Source organism: Dama dama, chromosome 17 (genome assembly GCF_033118175.1).
Source record: "Dama dama isolate Ldn47 chromosome 17, ASM3311817v1, whole genome shotgun sequence".
NCBI classification, from domain to species: domain Eukaryota; kingdom Metazoa; phylum Chordata; class Mammalia; order Artiodactyla; family Cervidae; genus Dama; species Dama dama.
In genome coordinates this window covers 63,119,272-63,139,011 of record NC_083697.1, presented here as the reverse complement: position 1 = coordinate 63,139,011, position 19,740 = coordinate 63,119,272, and the positions used below count along the sequence as shown (strand labels likewise).

The following is a 19,740-nucleotide window of genomic DNA, read 5'->3' as shown; positions in this document are numbered from 1 at the left end:
AGACTCACAACAGAGTAAGGGTTTGGGAAGGGTCCCTCTAACTCCTTTCACTAGGGCTTCCTAAGTGGCCCAGTGGTAATAAAAGAATCTTCCTGCAAGTACACGAGACTCAGGAGACATGGGTTGGATCCCTGGGTCAGGAAGATCCCCTAGAGAAGGAAATAGCAACCCATTCCAGTATTCTTGCCTGGGAAATCCCATGGACAGAGGAGCCTGGGAGGCTACAGTCCATGAGATCTCAAAGAATCAGACAAGACTGAGCACGCACTCTTTTCATGTCAGCCTCTCCAGCGCTGAGTGGACAGGGATTCTCCCATCTAAATCCACGGAACCACTGTATCAATAAAGAAGAAACATCCTCCCCATTGTGTGCTAAGTCACTTCCGTGTCTGACTCTGTGACCCCATGGACTGTAGCTTGCCAGGCTCCTCTGTCCATGGGATTCTCCAGGCAAGAATACTGGACTATTTCCTCCAGCATTTCCTCCTCCTCCAGGGAGAGGCGATCTTCCCAATCCCAGGATTGAACCAGTGTCTCTTATGTCTACTTCTTTGGCAGGCAGGCTCTTTACCACCAGCACCACCTAGGAAGCCCAATCCTCCCATTTAGCCCCACCCTTTCTTTTCATAACCTCTCATGACACTTGCACCCTTTCCCCATGATCTTCTGTCTTCTTCTCTACCTCTGGCACAGGCTGTTCCCCTTTAGATGAGACCTGGGCTGTGTCAGATCCTATCAGTGGAGTATATACAATCAGACTTCACATTGCAAAAACTGAACTCCCTCATGTGTTAATATTCTGAGGGGGTCTCTGTCTCCCTCTGCATTCAGTAACACTGCCAAATGCTCCTGTTCCCCATGGTGTGTGCTCTGCCCCAAGAAGGGAACAGCATACAGGGCGGAAAAGGATGTCTATCCTGTCACACTAACAGTGAGAGAATCCGAGATGCAGATAGAGTACAGAAATGAAGTATCTAGAAGATAATAAATACTGTTTTCTGTTTTATTATATGAAAAAAGATACTGTGTTGTAAAATTTGAACTTATTACTATATATCAAATGTTATTTATTAATGTATTTGATTTTTAAGATTAAAATTCAAACCTTTGAAAATTACATTTAAATAATTAGTTCTGATGCTAATGGAGCGTTTTTTTTTTCCAACAAGTTGGCGGATACTTTGGGAACTTTGCGTTTGTGTGGAGAGAGAAGTGTATAAATATAAAGAACACTGCTTTGGTACTACTTTCAACAAGATAAACCTTTGGAGGAGATCTTTCCTTTACTTTCCTTTCAATAATCTTTCCTTTCTCTGGAAATTGCTGTTGGTCTCCCAATCCATTAGTGGTGGCTCATCTAGAAGTATGTCTTAGACATGACCCTGCCCACCTGGCCCCAGCTGATGAGACCAGTTATGGGCACCTGGAGAGACAAAGCATAAACAATAAACATAATAAGTAATGAATTATTTAGTATGCTGGATGATAAGGGCTACAGGGAAAAGAAAAAAGAATTAAATGTATTGTCCTTAGCTTTTGCAATTTGAACCAAGAGCTGCTAGTTTAGTCTGGGCTGATCTAAGATGAAGGAGTTGTAAAGAAGATGGATGGTTCTCTTCTGCAAGTCATGTGAACTAAAAAGCGAAGAAAGGACCCTCTTCAAAGAGCAGAGCATGAAGCAGATATCAGAGGAAAGTAGATAGCATCCTGATAGCTCCTCAGTTCTTACTTCCATTTCTTTCTTGAAGCCTAGCTGTAATTTTGCTCTTGGGTTCCTTGGGATACCACCCTGTTTCTCTGTCTGTCTATCTGTCTGCCTCTCTCTCTAGTTCTTACTTAAGCTAGCTTCAGTTAATTTCTTTCATTCCTTGCAACCAAGTGAACTAACTTACAGCAATAATGATAATAATATTAACAGTAGTAGCTAACATTTATTAAGCATACACCATGTGCCAGGTACTGTGCTAAGCACGTCAGGTACTTTATCTCATTAGGTGCGGATTTTATCTGTCATGTTTTAAAAATAAATTCATTTTCCAGTCTTAAGCATTCCGAAACTATTTTTTTTTTCTGAACATACTTTCAGAAATTTTGACAAGCATGTGAAAATATGAAGAAAGAGAAAGCCATATCCCATAATCCCATTAACAGGAGACAATAATGGTTAATGTTTTCTCCTTGCTTATACCTAAGAAAATTCTTCACTCCCCGCCATCTCCCCAGTTTCATTCTGTCTTTTGTCCAGACTTCTGCTTTCCAAATTAGTAAGTTAAGATAGCACAAAAGCATGCAAATATAGTAATAACATAATAATAACACAGGGAAACTTCAAATTGCCTCTTGAAGTTGGGGACTGTATCTTATCCACCTCTGCATCCTCAACGTTTAGTATTAGAACGGCACACAGTAAGCGCTAAGTGGATCAGGGTAGCAAAATCCAATTTGACAGAGGTTCCTAGCTGGCCTCCCCTGTTGTATTCAGAGCAAAGCCAAATAAAAACCTCAATACATACAGAGATGAAACTAACTTTCATGGAAAATTCTAGTCTCAGCACACCACGTGCTGGGTACTGTGACAAGCAGTTCAGGTACTTTATCTGATGAGGTGTGGATTTTATCACACACGTTTGGTTCAACCAGTCTCTGATTCTACACCCACATTTTGCAAATTCAAGTGTTCTTCACATTTTCAACACTGAAGCACTAGCGGTTATGTTCAAACACCAAATATTTTCCATTATGTTCAGTGTCCTGTTCTTCCTAAAGAATGAAAATTAAACTGTTGTGTTCTAGTAATATAGTTAATTGAATGGAAAGGAGTTTTCTGATTAAGTTTCAATTTGTCAAAAAATTCAATTAACAAGAAACTTCCTATCTCCTGAAAATCATAATAAACCTGTATTATTAGAAAGTGAAACAGCTCTTATTAAATTTTCTACAGATTCACTGTTTAATTTTCTTTAATCTCTGGACAAGTCTATGCATAATTGAACTCTGAAGAGTTTTTCCAAAACAGTATTTATCTCGGTAGTCCACATTCCAAAAACTGTTCAGTTTCTGGAACTACTTGGAAAAATTCAGAAGGCAAAAGTTACGCAAATTCTTGACACATTCCTTGGACAAGTAAAATGGTGCTGGCTACCAGTTCTGATGTGGTTACAGTTCCAGTTAAACTTGAAATTTGATGTTCAGTTACTTATTCTTACAATCTGCCAATTATTATAGTAATGACATCTGATAGTTGTAAGTCAGAAAATACTGCACTGATGAAAATTCTTAGTTAATAAAGTGAACATAATGAAAAGAACCAATTGATTATTAAACAACCCAGCATTAACTTTCGTCCATTCACTTTTGTATAACTTCATTTAGTACATTATATATTCTCATTCCTGAACTCCTTTTAAAATTTCAATTTTGTACATTTCTGTGTTAGCCAACGAATACTTTGAGCCAAAGCTTGGTGGAGCTGTCTGCCAAGCAAAAGTTCCATTTCTGCAGTTTCTCCATCTTAGTTGTATAATTACTTAAATATTTGCTAGCATATTATTATTTCCTAAGAATGTGAGAAGATGGGAAAATGAAAGTGCAGATTCCACAGGTAAATTGAGGCTCATAAACTTAATATAATTGAGAAAAATGCACTTATCGCTTTATAAATGTTCTACAAATGTTCTACATTTACATGTATAAGACATAGAACATTTATATAAATGCTCTACATTTATATATATATTTTACATTTATGTATATATATATATATATATATATATATATATATACACACACACACATATAGACTTGGGAAACTCAGCAATGACCACAAGACTGGAAAAGATCAGTTTTCATTCCAGTTCCAAAGAAGGGCCGTGTCAAAGAATGTTCGAACTACTGTTCAACTGTGTTCATTTCCCATGATAGTACGCTTATGCTCAAAATCCTTCAAGCTAGGCTTCAGCAGTACGTGAACCGAGAACTTCCAGTTGTATAAGTGGCATTTAGAAAAGGCAGAGGAACCAGAGATCAAATTGCCAACATCCGCTGGATCATAGAGAAAGCAAGAAAATTTCGGAAAAACATCTACTTCTGCTTCATTGACTAATGTCAAGTTTTTTCACTGCATGGATCACAACAAACTGTAGAAAAATCTTAGAGAGATAGGAATAGCAGACCACCCTACCTGTCTCCTGAGAAACCTGTATGCAGGTCAAGAAGCAACAGTTAGAACCTCACATGGAACAACTGACTATTTCAAAATTGGGAAAGGAGTACGACAAAGCTATATACTGTGACCCTGCTTGTTTAACTTATATGCAGAGTACGTCACGCAAAATGCTGGGCTGGATGAGTCACAAGCTGGTATCAAAATTGTTGGGAGAAATATGAACAATCTCAGATATGCAGATGTACCACTCTAATGGCAGAAAGTGAAGAGGAACTAAAGAGCCTCTTGATGAAGGTGAAAGAGAGTGAAAAAGTTGGCATAAAACTCAACATTAAAAAAATTAAGATCATGATATCCAGTCCCATCTCTTCATGGGAAATAGAAGGGGAAAAAGTGGAAACAGTGACAGATTTTATATTTTTGGGCTCCAAAATCACTGTAGACGGGGACTGCAGCCATGAAATTAAAAGACGCTCACTCCTTGGAAGAAAAACTATGACAAACCTAGACAGTGTATTAAAAAACACTGACATCACTTTTTTTAAATTTATTTTTTAACTGAAGGATAATTGCTTTACAGAATTTTGTTGTTTTCTGTCAAACCTCAACATGAATCAGCCATAGGTATACATATATCCCCTCCCTTTCGAACATTCTTCCCATCTCCCTTCCCATCCCACCCCTCGAAGTTGAAACAGAGCCCCTGTTTGGGTTTCCTGAGACATACTGCAAATTCTCGTTGGCTCTCTATTTTACACATGGTAATGTAAGTTTCCGTGTTACTCTCTCCATACAGCTCACCCTCTCCTCCCCTCTCCCCATGTCCATAAGTCTATTCTCTATGTCTGTTTCTCCCTTGCTGCCCTCCAAATAGATTCTTCAGAACCATTTTTCTAGATTCTGTATATATGCGTAAAAAACGCTGACATCACTTTTAAAAAACAAAAACATCACTTTGCTGACAAATGTCCATATAGTCAAAGCTATGCTTTTTCCAGTAGGCATGTATGGATGTGAGAGTTGGACCTTAAAAAAGGCAGAGTGCCAAAGAATTGATGCCCTTGAACTGTGGTGGTGGAGGAGACGCCTGAGAGTCCCTTGGATAGCAAAGAGATCAAACCAGTCAATTCTGAAGGAAATCAACCCTGAATATTCATTGGAAGGACTGATGCTGAAGCTGAAGCTTCAATAATTTGGCCACCTGATGCGAAGAGTCAACTCACTGGAAAAGACCCTGATGCTGGGAAAGATTGAGGGCAGGAGGAGAGGGGGGCGACATGAATGATTCGATAGTATCACCGACTCAATGGACATGAATCTGAGCAAACTCCTGGAGAAAGTGAAGGACAGGGAAGCCTGGTGTGCTGCAACCCATGGGGTTACAAAAAATTGGACATGACTTAGCAAGGGAACAACATATACAGAACAATTATATATAAACATCTATCTATCTATATAACATTTGTATATAAATGTTCTACAAATTTTCTTTTTCACAAATAAGCAAATGTTAGGTCCAAAAATGAGAGTGATGAAATTTCTTACAGCAGGTAAAATGCTTTTACTTCTTTATAGCTACTAATCCACTTTAGGACAGATTTTACGTATGGCTGATGTATGAATTTCCTAAGGCTGTTGTAACTAAGTATCATCAGTGCAGTGGCTTACAACTACAGAGATTCATTCTCCTCTTGTTCTGGAGGCCGAAGGTGTCAGTAGGTGTCAGTAGGGTGTCAGTAGGGTGATACTCCTTCTCAAGGCTCAAGGGAAGAATCTTCCCTTGCCTCTTTCCTTAGTTCCGGTGTTTGCTGGAAATCCTTGGCATTCCTTGGCTTGCAGCTGCCTAATTCCAATCTCTGCCTCTTTAATCCCCTGGCCTTGTTCGCTGTCTGTCTTTTTTATAACACCAGCCATTGGACTTAGGGCCCACCCTAATCCAGTATGACTTCCTCTGAACTAATTACACCTGCAAAATCCCTACTTCCAAATAAGGTCATGACCTGAGGTTCCAAGTAGACATTAATTTGGAGGGCACTATTTGACCCAGTCTGGGCTTTGGTGGCTCAGTAGTAAAGAATCTGCCTGCCAACACAGAGGCACAGGTTCAACCCCTTGTCCGGGGAAGATCCCCAGAGGAGGAAATGGCAACCCACTCCAGTATCCTTGCCTGGAAAATTCCATGTACAGAAGAGGCCGGCAGGCTATAGTCTATGGAGTTGCAAAGAATCAGACACGACTTCAGGACTAAATGACAAAACTGACCCAGTCAAGCTAGTTTCGTGGATCATGGTTAAGATTTCATGAAGTCCAATTGCTATTTCTAAATCAGGTTATATTTGGTATTTAAAGTTCAGGAATTTACTCACATTAGTTCAAGTGAAAGAGATTTTACTGTAAAGAAACAACGCTTATGTGGAGTCCAAGAAAAATGGAACAGTTGGGACAAAAATTAGGACAGCTCTGTTCTCCTTAGCGTACTCCTATGTAGAAAGCTGAAGACCTTTACTGTTCTACATTGATATAATTCAGCTAAAAGTTCCATCTGTTGCTGAGTTTTAGTTCACAGCCTCTCATGATATTTTGTTTGGCTCAGCTCAGCCACTGCAGGCTCAGTCAGCTGTAGGGGAGAGGGGCATGGCGGGGCAGGGCACAGAGAGAGGGAGGGAAAGAGAAAGAGAGGAAATATATAGGACTACGATCCGAACAACTCTTAAAAGAGTTTGCAGGAGGGAGGCCATGATTATCCTCCCTAACATATTTCCAGAAATGAGTCTCTTCTGCCTTTACCATAAGGAAGTATTTGTCATAAGTTTACTTTCCTGTATATTTTAGTCATATATAACATTAAGAGGCTGGAATCCCAGACTTCATAATAAAAATATACTTTAAGGTGATTATCGAAAGTTTAATTACCTTGACAATTCTTTCCATTTTATAATCACTTATCATCCAAATACTAGCAATTTAAGGAAGGGCTGCAAAGTGGCATTCATGTAAGACATAATTCCAAATAATTTTTCATTTTACTACCATCATTAGAAAAAAATTATCATGGGGACAGAATTTCTTTGACTTTGGGGGCTATCATTTTTTAAATTATTTTTTAAATGTATGTATTTATTTTTGTCTGCGCTGGGGCTCTGTTGCTTTGCCAAGCTTTCTGTGGTTGTGGCTAGCAGGGGCTTCTCTCGAGTTGCGGTGTGCAGGCTTCTCTTTGCGTGGCTTCTCCTGTTACACAGAACGGGTTCGAGGGTGCACAGCCTCAGGAGTTGCGGCAAGCGGGCCCAGTCATTGCAGTTCACAGGCTCTAGAGCACTGGCTCAGTAGTTGTAATTGCACAAGCTTAGTTGCTCTGAGGCATGTGGGGTCCTTCGGGACCAGGGGATGGAACTGGGATCTCCTGCGTTAGCAGGCGCATTCTTTACCATTGAACCAACAGGTAAGCCCTTGGGGGGGGATATAATTTCTTTTTAATATTAAGGTGTAATATAAAATGTCTTATGCTTGTCTTTTTTCTCTCTGGATTTCAGCTTCCCTGAATAAGATTAATCATAACATTTGGTAACAGAGGAACAAGAGATCAAATTGCCAATGATCATAGAAAATGCAAGAGAACTCCAGAAAAACATCTACTGCTTCATTGACTATGCTAAAGTCTTTGTGTGAATCACAACAAACTGTGGAAAATTCTTAAAGAGATAGAAATACCAGACCATTTCACCTGCCTCCTAAGAAATCTGTATGTAGGTCAAGAAGCAAGTTAGAACTGGACATGGAACAACGGACTGGTTCCAAATTGGGAAAGGAGTGCCTCAAGGCTGCATATTGTCACCCTGCTTATTTAACTTATACAGAGTACATCATGTGAAATGCAGGGCTGGATGAAGCACAAGCTGGAATCAAGATTGCTGGGAGAAATATCAATAACCTCAGATATGCAGATGACACCACCCTTATGGCAGAAAGCAAAAAAGAACTAAAGAGCCTCTTGATGAAGGTGAAAGAGGAGAGTGAAAAAAGCTGGCTTAAAACTCAACATTCAGAAAACTAAGATCATGGCATCCGGTCCCATCACCTCATGGCAAATAGATGGGGAAACAATGGAAACAGTGAGAGACTTTATTTTCTTGGGCTCCAAAATCACTGCAGATGGTGACTGTAGCCACAAAATTAAAAGATGTTTGCTTCTTGGAAGAAAAGTTATGACAAACCTAGACAGCATATTAAAAAGCGGAGACATTACTTTGTCTACAAAGGTCAATTTAGTCAAAGCTTTGGTTTTTCCAGTAGTCATATATGGATGTTAGAGTTGGACCATAAAGAAGGGTGAGCACCAAAGAACTGATGCTTTTGAACTGTTGTGTTGGAGAAGACTCCTGAGAGTCCCTTGGACAGCAAGATCAAAGCAGTCAATCCTAAAGGAAATTAGTCCTGAAATTCATTGGAAGGACTGATGCTGAAACTGAAGTTCCAATACTTTGGCCACCTGATGCAAAGAACTGACTCCCTAGAAAAGACCCTAATGCTGTGAAAGATTGAAGGCAGGAGGAGAAGGGGACGACAGAGGAAGAGGTGTTTGGATGGCATCACCAACTCAATGGATACGAGTTTGAGTAAGCTCCAGGAGTTGGTGAAGGACAGGGAAGCCTGGTGTGCTGCAGTCTTTGGGGTTGCAAAGAGTCAGACACGACTGAGCGACTGAACGTTACTTGGGTTATAAACACATCCCTTATTGGCCCATGGATTGCCCTCATTCATTCATCCTTCCATTCACCTATCACATAGTGAACATATATGAAGCCACCACTACACCGAAGAAGAAAGCTTTAACAAGAACATATCTATCTATATATTCATTTCCCCTGCGGTCTTCCTGTGTTCCTTGCGTTGCCTTGTACTCCAGGGGTAACCAACATCTTGAGCCTTGCTTTTGAACTTTATAAAAACAGGTTATCATATTATCTCACTAAGATTTACCCAAGTTGTTTATATCTGTAGTTTCTTTTGTATTTGAAAATATTTAGTCTTAGTTTGCTAAATAATACTTAATTTTGATAAAAACAATTTTAAGAAAGCTAATATAATTAATGATGCAGGTCAGCTTTCACACTTTAAATTGAAAAGAGATGTGCATCAAGCCAAAGATATCAGACAGGATTCAAATAAAGTCTTTAAATTACCATGACAAACAAGTTAATCATTAACATCTTGATCATACTAAGCCAAAATGATTCAGACTTTATATTTTTAGTCATCAGTGAAACATGTAAAATTCATTTCATTCACCACAGATAGATATGGTATTATCCTGTGCCTACATATATTTGTTCTAGCTAAGCTGTCAGTGATATCTGGAAAGACTCTAAAATAAAATACCATTTTTTTAGTTTCACTAATTATGACATATCATTAAAATTTCTCTGGGACCAGAGGTACATGGAAGTTTCAAATTTGTAATTTGTGAAATTACTCAGGATAAACTTAGCTAGTTACATTTTAAGTTGAAAAGCAAATAAAGAATTTCAGATAAATAGAAAACACAGATTTATAAAATCTGCTTTAAATATCTTAGATATTTTTGCATTTTTTTTCTGTTGGTATTTTTACCTTCATTCACTTTCACCATAAGTGGCTTTAGTCTCCTATTACCCCAGTTCATCCTTTGAAACTGCCACTCTGTTCAACCTCTGCAGTATTTAGTGCGAACACAGTTTATCCTCTACCCTCACCTTCTGTCAATCACTCCTACAAACTCTGTTCTCTAGAACTGCACTGTCCAATATAGCAACCACTAGCCACATATCGCTGTTTAGATTTTTTAAATTAAATTAAAAGTTTAGTTCCTCCATTTCATCAGCCACTTTTCAGGCATTTTATAGTTGCATGTGGTTAGGACCTACTGGACAAAGCAAGTGTGAAACATTTCCATTGTTGTGGTGCCCCAGAGTTTGGATCTAGAATTTCTATGTAGGAAGAATTTATGGTTGGTAAGGTGATTGAAATAGGGGGTTGGGGGTTTGTCCTGAAGCTGCATTGGATGTCATTTTGTACGTAGATTGTATGTTTGTACATGTGTCTATGGGAGGGGGGCTGATGGAAATCATATGAGGGCAGAATAAGGCTCACAAAGTCAAGCCACTCTTTTATACAATTATTGTTCTAATCACACCAAAGTCTTTTCCTCAAAAAGAAATTGCACTTGATCACCTCCAAGCCTTTTTTCACCTTGTGGTTATCTCTATTAGCTAATGCTCTTCTCACTGCTCAGTAACAACTCACCCTCCACCGCCCCGCCTCAAACAGCCCTCCCTTTGGGAAGTTCCCATAGCATTCCTTTCTTAGGCTCTTAGACAATACCATTTAAATCCCTGTTGTGGAATAAATCACAGCCTTGCCTCAGTTACGGTACATATGCCCGTGATTCCTCCATCCGACTCTGATCCAAGCAGGAACTTTGTCTTCTTGTTTTCTAAATATTTGCCCAGTGCCTAGTACAATTCTTAACAGGAGCTCAGGAGCTGTTTGCTAAATTACCTTTTAAACAGCTTAGATTCTAAAAGACATCCTGACGAAAGCTATCCCAAGCACAGTCCTCCCCTTCCCAGTTAAAGATAGCTTCATCCTTCACTACACAGGCCAAAAACTTTGGCATCACCTTATTTTCTTAACTCTTTTCTTTTCTTTTCTTTTTTTTTTTAAATTTTTTTCATCACGTCCACTGTTATTACCCAGTCCTACCATCTCTCTTTGAAATTTTTGCAGTAGTCTTATACTTGGTTATCTTACTTCTACATTTGCATCTCCTCATTATTTTCAGCCTAGCAGCTAGAGTTACTCTTTCATTTTACATATATTAAAAAATTATGTAGAGCTTGGTATGTACCAGTTACTGTTTTAGGCACTTTACAAATGTTAATTTATTTATCCCTCACAATGACTCTCTGAAATAAAAACAATTATCCCTGTTTTACAGATGAGGAAAATGAGGCACAGAAAGATTAAGTAGTTTGTCCAAGGTTGCCTAGATCATAGAACATAAATCATATCGCTTCTCTTTTTAAAGCACTTCCTTCTCAGAGTATGTGCCAAAGTCTTTCCAAAGGTAGAAGGCCTAAAAGGTTCTATGTGGTCTGCATCCTCCCTCTTCTCTACTTCATTTTCTTCCATGGCAATTTATTTTTTTTGTCTATCTCTCCCCCAATAAATTAAGCTCTACCACAACAGGGAGCAATGTTTGTTCTCTTTCCCACTACAGATTTTATTCTCAGTGCTCAAAACAGTGCCTTGTATAGTAGGCCCTCTTCACATAATTGTTCACAAATGAATGTATCACTTCTCATTTACTGTAAGTGGAAATGTTTTTTAAAAAGGAATTAAAAACAGAAATTTCAGAATTCCTACAATTTAGAATTTATAAGTTCAACCTATTGATGTGTTACGATCCTTAGGGCTTACTATCTTTTGAGTGTTTATAAAATCAAACATTATTAACGAAGTAGGTAGTTAAAATTACAATTTTATGGATATATACAAAACTCCATTTAGTAATGGGTAAATTAATAATGGCAAGAATGAAAATAAAAATCCCTCTTTATTTAAACGTGACAGATTTTTAAAAATCATATGTGAGAGAAAGAGCCTAAAAACAGTGTAGGTTTTGGTCAGTTTAATAGTTTGGATGAAGCTTTCTTAATGGATTCTGCCTGCTACTCTAAATGTCTAAGAACAAAGTTCTGACTTTTGGGCAGAGTTCTAGCAAATCAGCAAATGTGGTGTGTTAGATTCTGAGATAATTGCTTCCTTGTATATTACTTGAAAAACAGTTCATTGAGGGCAGCCCTTATAATATTTTTAAGATCAAACAAAGGATGTGGAAAAGATCAATTAATATCCATCAAGAATTTAAATAATCAAATATAATTTCAAACTACAGTAGCAATCGGTTTCAAGAGCTGCAGACTATTTCAAATTATTTTCTCTTTTTAACTTCATCTTTGGAAATTATATATGTGCTCCCGAGGTCCATTTGCTTCAGCTTTTTATTTTAAACTGCTCAAACATCACTGCATCGGGTTTTCCTTTGGATGAAAGAAAAAGCTATCCTTTGGTATATTTTTTTTTTTTAACGAGTTACTCCATATTCATTAGACCTATCTATCCAATTTGTAAACATGCTTATTTCTGAAGTCCAGTCTCAGAAATCCTGATTTTCTAGGTTTGGGAGTGCCGTCCAGGAAATTTCGTCTATTCTTTGAGAACTACTGGACTCAGTGCAATTTTCATATTTTGCAGTTTTCAAAATATTAATTTTAGAGATCTAAAGAGGAGAGGGCAAACTCGGGTGGCTGTCAAAAGAAACAGGAATGAGCAGCATACGTTGTGCCATGTTGCAAAACTTTTCCTCAGGTTGCAGATCTTCTGTCCCTAGGGAGGAAATCAGTTCGTTATCACCGACTAATTAACCATTTTTCAACCATGTCCATCCACGTGGTTTAGGATGAACCCCAAAAGTCATGAACTCATCTCCGCGGCAAACAGTGAAAAAACCTCGTTCATCCAACTTGGCCCCAAAAGGCCGCGGGCGCCGGGTCGCTTCCCGCCAGCCAGGCTCCTCCTCCGCTCGCCTTCTGGGTCCGGTCCTCCCGAAGGCGCTCGGTGCGGCAGGTCTTGGCGCCAACCGGGTGGCGGCGCTGTTTGCTCCGCGCGCCGCCGCTTGAGGCCCGAGGGAGGCGGAGGCAAGGCCGGCGGAGGAAGGGGCGGGAGCGAGGCGCGCGCCCTGCTCTCGCGTGCTCTCGCGCCGCTCGCGTGACCGGTCGGTGTGTGCGAGAGGCGCCGGCTGCCGGGAGCACGGACGGCCGCGCGCGCGCCGCTGCGAGGGGCGTCCGGGTCCGGGTCGGCGGACCCGGCCGGCGCGAGGTGCTGGCGGGCGGGCAGCCGGGGTCCGGGGCGGACACACGCGCGCACGCTCCCGGAGGAGCCTTCTCCGAGGCTGCTCTTCCTCTGCCAGACGGAGAGCGGCAGTGTCTCCCCGCCCAGCTCCCACTCGCCCCGCGTCTCCCCCCGCGGCGACTGCTCCTCCTCGGCACCGCCAGCCCCAGCGCCGCTCCGGGGCGGGCGGCGGCGGCGGCGGCGGGACCCGCGGAGCCGCTTTGTGTGCAGCCCGGAGAGGGGCGGCGGCGCAACCACCTGACAGAGGCCCGGGCGCTCGATGCACCTTCCGCCCGCATGAGGAGGAGGTAAAGGCGGCGGCGGCGGCTCGGCTCCCGCCCTCGGCTGGGGAGGGAGGGGACGGAAGGGGAGACCGGGGCGGGGGGGGGGCGCGGGACGGAGGCCCGGCGGGGCTGCCCGGAGGTGCCGGTCAGGCCTCGGCGGCACCGGACTGCGCCGAGTGGCCGGGGGCGAGAGAAGCCGCCGGGGTCCCTGAGCCGAAGTTGAAGGAACAAAATGTGAAGTGCGGAGCCGCGTCAGCCGCTTCCTGGCTTGGGGTTCGGGGCGGAGGGCAGCTTGTTTTCCCCTCCCGCGGGGGTGAGGCACCGGGACACGGGAGGGGCGGGAGCGTGGCGGGGACACCGGGGGTCCCGAAGCTTTGCCCGGCAAGGGCGTAGGTTCCCAGGAGCCGCCGCTGCGTGTAGGTCCCGTTGGGTCCCTAGTTTTGCGGCCTAAGCCGAGCCCTATAGGCCTCGCGTCTCCTTTCCCGGAGGGGACCGGCCGGGCGGGCATTCGAGGCTTCTCTCTGACCGAGCCGGGGCCTTAGGGGCCTTGCTGGGCTCTCGAGGCCTCCAAACTTCGGACCTCGGTGCTTGGGGGTGGGATTTCATTGTGAAAGGGGGAATGGGAAACTCCTGGCGCTGCTCGGCGCTTCCCGCGGCCGCCGGTGCCAGGGAGCCGGGAGGGCCCGGGGTCTGCGGGGCCCGCGTGGGTGGGGGCGGCGAGGCAGCCACCAGGGTCCAAACCCCGGGAAGGAGCGGGTATGGAGGACGCCGCCGAGCCCCCGGCCTCCCTGGAGAAAGGACCCTTTGCAGATTAGGATTTTTGAAATGAAAAAAGAGGTTACAAAGTCGCCCCTTTCCCGCTGAACTTTTGTTTTCTGACCGATAGAGGCCGGTAGAGGACCGTGAAAGAAAAGTTGTCCCCCAGGATGGACTTCACCGCTCAGCCCAAGCCTGCCACTGCCCTCTGCGGCGTCGTGAGTGCCGACGGGAAGATCGCTTACCCTCCGGGGGTAAAGGAGATCACCGACAAGATCACCACGGACGAAATGATCAAACGACTGAAGGTAAGTTTCTCTGGACAGAATGTTCACACTTCAGACGTTTGTGGTAGGAGGTGCTCTCTCCAGTGGTATTACTGCTCTGCTGGGCCTGGCCTTAAGTTTCACCTACCAGGCTTTTTTTTTTTTTTTTTTAAGATATTTTACGTCTTTTCTTTTACCCCCTTCTGAAAGGTATCGTTCTGTCTTGGCTGTATCTTAGAATAGTAATCTCTGTTAAGGACATAATCATTATGGGAAATTAAAAGAGTATGTATGTGATATTTTTTAATTCTACTTTTTTTTCCTCTTAAGTATAAAAATTGGAGTATTTTTTAAGGTTTTTTTTGTCTAGAAATATTTTTTTGAGAATACTCTTCAAAGTAGCTTCCAGCTTTAAAGGTAGGCAATAATTTGCCTAGGAGGGTTTTCATCAGCTTCTAGGAGACTGATTTAAGTGCAAAATGCATTTTAAAAATTATCACAATTTTCTGATATCCAAAAACTTAAATATGTAAATAGTATGATTAAACTTTAACAGAAAGTACTGACTTTTCAAAATTCAGGCTTGAAGTAGAGTGATGACTTATGTCCACATGTTCAAAGGGGTTTTAAGGGATGGTGATTATGGCTTATTTTATAAGGGGTCAGCTTATTTTTAAACATGCGGGGCCTAATGTGAAGGTTGTAAGTTTCAGCCTTTAGGTAAGTTAATTTTTTGTTTTCTGTTGCATGGTTATAGATTGTGGCCACAGCCTTACAAAGTTAAGTGTTACTCTTATTAAGGGATCAGCTTGATGCAGTAGTTCTCAACCATGGCATCTTTGACTCCTAAGGAACATTTGGCAGTGCTAAAGACATTTTTTTTTTTGGTCACCATTGGGGGTTGGATTGGAATAGGGGAAGATGAGACAAGGAGTCCAGCTAGGAGACTGTTAAACTGTAGCCCAGGTCAAAGATGTTGAAATCATGAAGTGGAGCTATGATAGTGGGAATAGAGAGATAGGGAACAATCCAAGAGACATTTCAGAGTTTTACTAATCAATTAGAGTGTGTGGAAGGTGAGGAAAGCAACAATATTGACACCTTGCCAGTCTTCCCCTTGGGCAACTTGTTGAAATGTATTTTAGAAAATAATCTTGCCCCTTTGCTGTTAGAACTTAGTATAGTGCCTGGTAAATGTTAACAGTGTTGTGAGTGATTAATATTTGAAAGTGTTCCTGTAGTTTGTTTTTAAAAATCTAGTTGGATCCTACAATTTGCTGCCCATTTGGAAGGAATAGGACCCGATACGTTCCATCAAAATAAATCTTGATACTAAAGACTGTACATGAAGTGGGGTGCTTAATTGATGCTTCTTAAGGTTGTACTCTTATTATTTTAAATTTTTGAGATGCTGAAATATGACTTATGAGATATAAATTAAGTAAAATTGTAGATCTTTATATTATTTTCATATTAAGAATATGGAAACCTGAATTCTGGTGATGGATAATCTGGTTTTTAAAAAGTTATGGTTGTATATACATCTTCTATTTGAAAGTAGATTAAATGTCAGAAGTATTTTTTAACTAAATTGACAGTCTAGAATGAGCATATGGTTAGAATATTCATTTGTTATGAGTTCTTTTGGAAGTTAAATTTGATACACATATTAATCAAGTTGAATGTCCTATTGCTAAAATGTTGCTTTTTAAAGAATTCTTATGATTTTTGTCTTCCTCCTGCCTTGTAAGGTGATTTTGACTTTGTACTTTTTAGGAAGGAGCTATGCTCACCACTATACCACCAATTCACACTGTACTTTTTAGGGATCCATGTTTAGTTAAAGTATTACTCTCTTACTAGCATAGATTTTAAATAATATATAACTATATTTTTTTATAATTTTTGTGTTGTTTGTAACTTGTATAAATTCAATAGTTTATTATTATTATAGCAACAATGTTCAAGTATTGTGAGGAGGAGGGCTTAAAGGATAGTAAAACCCTGGTCAGTAGAATTCAGAGATGTTTGGTCCATATTCTTCAGTTTCAAGAATGGAACAAGCATTTTCCTTTCAGAAGGATCCTAAAAGAAATTTCAGAACTCCTTTTTTTTCCTAGATAATAAAAGTTAGACCCAAAGTGGCCAACTAACATTTACCAAGATCAGTCATGGAACTGGTTAGTGGCAGAGCCAGGGCAATAGCATCATGTATCTTTTTATTCTTATGGCTGCTTTCTTCTAAGGAATCTAAAGGAAGTTGATCAAGGAAGCTGTGATTTTTATCAGGCAGTGGAAAACAGTAAAGTGAAAAGGGGAAGGGAATCAATGAGAGTTAATTTGGTCTTTTGCGGAGAAATATAGGACAGGATTTTGTGTTGTTAACATTAGAGAGAAACTATTGTGATGCTTTCAAGGTTTCTTGAAAGTAATTCTTAGAGTGTGTCTTTGAAAAAGCTAAAACATACTTTTGTATTTTAGAAGTTTTCATTTCTATTTCCAAGGAACTACTCTCTTTTTACATCTAGTTAACACTGCCATTCTGTCAGTTCCTTAAACATGCCATGTTCATTTCTGCCGAGACAGATTTTACATTATGTAACCCATATATGTACTCTTCCTCCCGTTTCATTAAGGGAAGTCTCTTAGATTTCCTGTTATATACTCTTTTAATTCTTTCATGTCACTTGTTACAGATGTGGTATTACATTTATGCTTGTGTTTATTTGGTTTGTGTCCTCAACTTCTCTGTAAGCTTCATGAATACCACATCTGTTTGTTTACTTTTGTATCCTCCCAGTGCTTAGTTTATATGTGTGTGTGCTCAGTCATGTCCAACTCCGCAACGCCATGAACTATAGCCCACCAGGCTCTCCTGTCCATGGAATTTCCCAGGCAGAAATACTGGAGTGGGTTGCCATTTCCTACTCCATGGGATCTTCCTGACCTAGGGATTGAACCTGCGTCTCCTGTGTGTCCTCTATGGCAGGTGGATTTTTTACCACTGTGCCACCTGGGAAGCCCCAGTTAGGTGCTCAACATATATTTGTTGAATGAATGAATAAGTAATATGTATTAATATTGGTTTAGAAAAGTATTCTTATTTTTGAAAATGAAGGATGATTTGAAAATATTTTGAATTGCAACTAAGTACTTTATCTGAGATTGCATATTAGAGATGATAAAGTAGATATTTATAATTTTAGAACTAGAAGGTAGTTTATAAGTTATTTGGCTTTGTTCAGATTTTCCAGATAAAGAAACTGATTCTGAGAGGTTTTGACCAACCCTAGTCACGTAAAGCTGAAAACTATCATTAATGGTTTTGTTATTTAGATCAGTTATAGAAATATTAAAAGCCATATAAAAGTTAGCTGTTAGGAAGGATAGTAGACATTTTTTAATACCAGTGTTACATTAAGCATCAAGATATGTAGTTCACAAACATCCTTCCTCCTGTTTAATTAAGGATTCTGAAACGAATGCAGAAGTCATGCCTCATAAGTTTTGTAACACATTCAAGATAAACCTATAAACAGTATTGTACAAATTCCGTTAAGTGCTTCTGCCCATGGACTGTTACACAGTCTCTCTCAGGTCACGTATTACAAAGCTATATGCCACATATTATTTTTTCTCCTGTTCCTGCTCTTTTCGAAGTGGGAGGCCTTAGATCAGCCTTGGTTTTTAAAGGAAGGTGGGTATTAGGATGAAGTTTGTTACTTACATCTGTTTCTGTTACCTGCTTTCAGAGTTCACTGCCCCAGACAGGTCTCCATACCCCAAATACTTACTACCGTGATGCTAAGAATTAGGAAAGAGTAAGTCATAGAGTTTTATTATTCTGAAAATGTCCCCCATTTTTCTCCCACTAGGTGCTACTTCTGTGTTTTCTTTGTATTTTTCTATAATCTTTCTCTTTGTGTCCATCATTCTCCCTCTTCCCCATGCTCTCACTTCTGCTTTCTAAAAGCAGTCTGGCCCGTGGGATACTTTAATATGAGTTAGGATATGGTGGGCTTGATTTAGGTAGAACACTCCCTTTTCTCATAAGAACCTAGGTTGGAAGGGGGAAGAATAGATTGCAGGAAGACCATGAATTCTTTCCTTTTCCTTCCCCTCAGGTGGACCTCAGAAATACTTGATTGGGTTATAATCATTTTCACTTGCATAAATGACTTTTTATTTATTCCTAGTTGCCACATGGTATGCTAATTTTACAGGTAGTTTAGTGTATAATTTCAAGTCTGGATTTCGTCTATATATTTTATTTTAATAAATGTATTACAGAAGATTGTGCTAAGAAAATAAGAAACTAAATGGAGAGGCAAGATTTCTTAAAATGAAGTCCTAAAATATGGCCAGTATACATTTGTGAAGTAATGCTTCATGCAGTACAGCTTTTATTTTAAATTTCCATTTGTGTAGAGGAATTTTTCTAGTTATCAGCTGGTGTGTAACAAGCTACCCCTAAACCTAATAGTTTAAAACAGCAACCTTTTTCCCTCTGCCCCCTGCCAGCCGATGTCCTCGCCACGCTGTGGAAGACATGCATTTCCCATGAGTCGGCGCTGAGTGACATGGGCACCACGGCCTGCCCATGCGTGCCACGCGCCCAGCACCTGCCTGCCCGCCCCCCGGGCCTTCCGAGGGGGCTGGCACCTGCTGGGGGTTCTGGTTTTTACTTTTTTAATGTAAGTCTGGGTCTTCGTAATTATTGAATCGTGAGAACATTTTTGAACAATTTGCCTGTCAATAAAGCAGAAGACAGCAAAAAAATAAATAAAAATAAAACAGCAACTTTTAAAAACCTTATTGTGGTAAATAAAATACATATAAAATAAAATTTGCTATTTTAATCCTCTTTAAGTGTATAGTTCAGTGCCATAGTTCCAAAGTGCAGTGCAGAGTTCCAAAGAATAGCAGGGAGAGATGAGACAGCCTTCCTCAGTGATCAATACAAAGAAATAGAGGAAAACAACAGAATGGGAAAGACTAGAGATCTCGTCAAGAAAATTAGAGATACCAAGGGAATATTTCATGCAAAGATGGGCATAATAAAGGACAAAAATGGTATGGATCTAATAGAAGCAGAAGATATTAAGAAGAGGTAGCAAGAAATACACAGAAGAACTGTACAAAAAAGATCTTCATATCCCAGATAACGACAGTGGTGTGATTACCACCTAGAGCCAGACAGCCTGCAGTGCTAAGTCAAGTGGGCCTTAGGAAGCATCACTATGAGCAGAGCTGATGGAGGTGATGGAATTTCAGTTGAGCTATTTTCAAATCCTAAGAGAGGATGCTGTGAAAGTGCTGTAGTCATTATGACAACAAATTT

At 40.6% G+C, this 19,740-nt stretch overlaps 2 protein-coding genes across 4 annotated transcripts in view; one reads left to right on the top strand and one right to left on the bottom strand.

Annotated features, from left to right (window-relative positions):
- Window positions 1–12,676: 12,676 nt before the first annotated feature.
- On the bottom strand, window positions 12,677–13,885 carry LOC133071856 (WAS/WASL-interacting protein family member 3-like). The gene has a single exon (XM_061164712.1). The coding sequence runs from the start codon at window positions 13,883–13,885 to the stop codon at window positions 12,677–12,679; it is 1,209 nt and encodes a 402-aa protein (XP_061020695.1).
- The window catches only part of PDS5A (PDS5 cohesin associated factor A), a 119,811-nt gene continuing 113,336 nt past the window's right edge, over window positions 13,266–19,740 (top strand). The window contains exons 1-2 of one of the 3 annotated variants that reach the window (XM_061164591.1): window positions 13,266–13,401; window positions 14,264–14,441. In XM_061164591.1, coding sequence (XP_061020574.1) covers window positions 14,304–14,441 — 138 coding nt within the window. In that variant the 5' untranslated portion in view covers window positions 13,266–13,401; window positions 14,264–14,303. Of the gene's footprint in view, window positions 13,402–13,496; window positions 13,691–14,263; window positions 14,442–19,740 lie in introns of those variants that run through there. The other 2 variants (XM_061164592.1, XM_061164590.1) reach the window with 2 other exon arrangements.

Bases quoted from the DNA above. Each gene is read 5' to 3' on its own strand.
- LOC133071856 (XM_061164712.1), bottom strand. From the start codon at position 13,885: ATGCCCGCCCGGCCGGTCCCCTCCGGGAAAGGAGACGCGAGGCCTATA.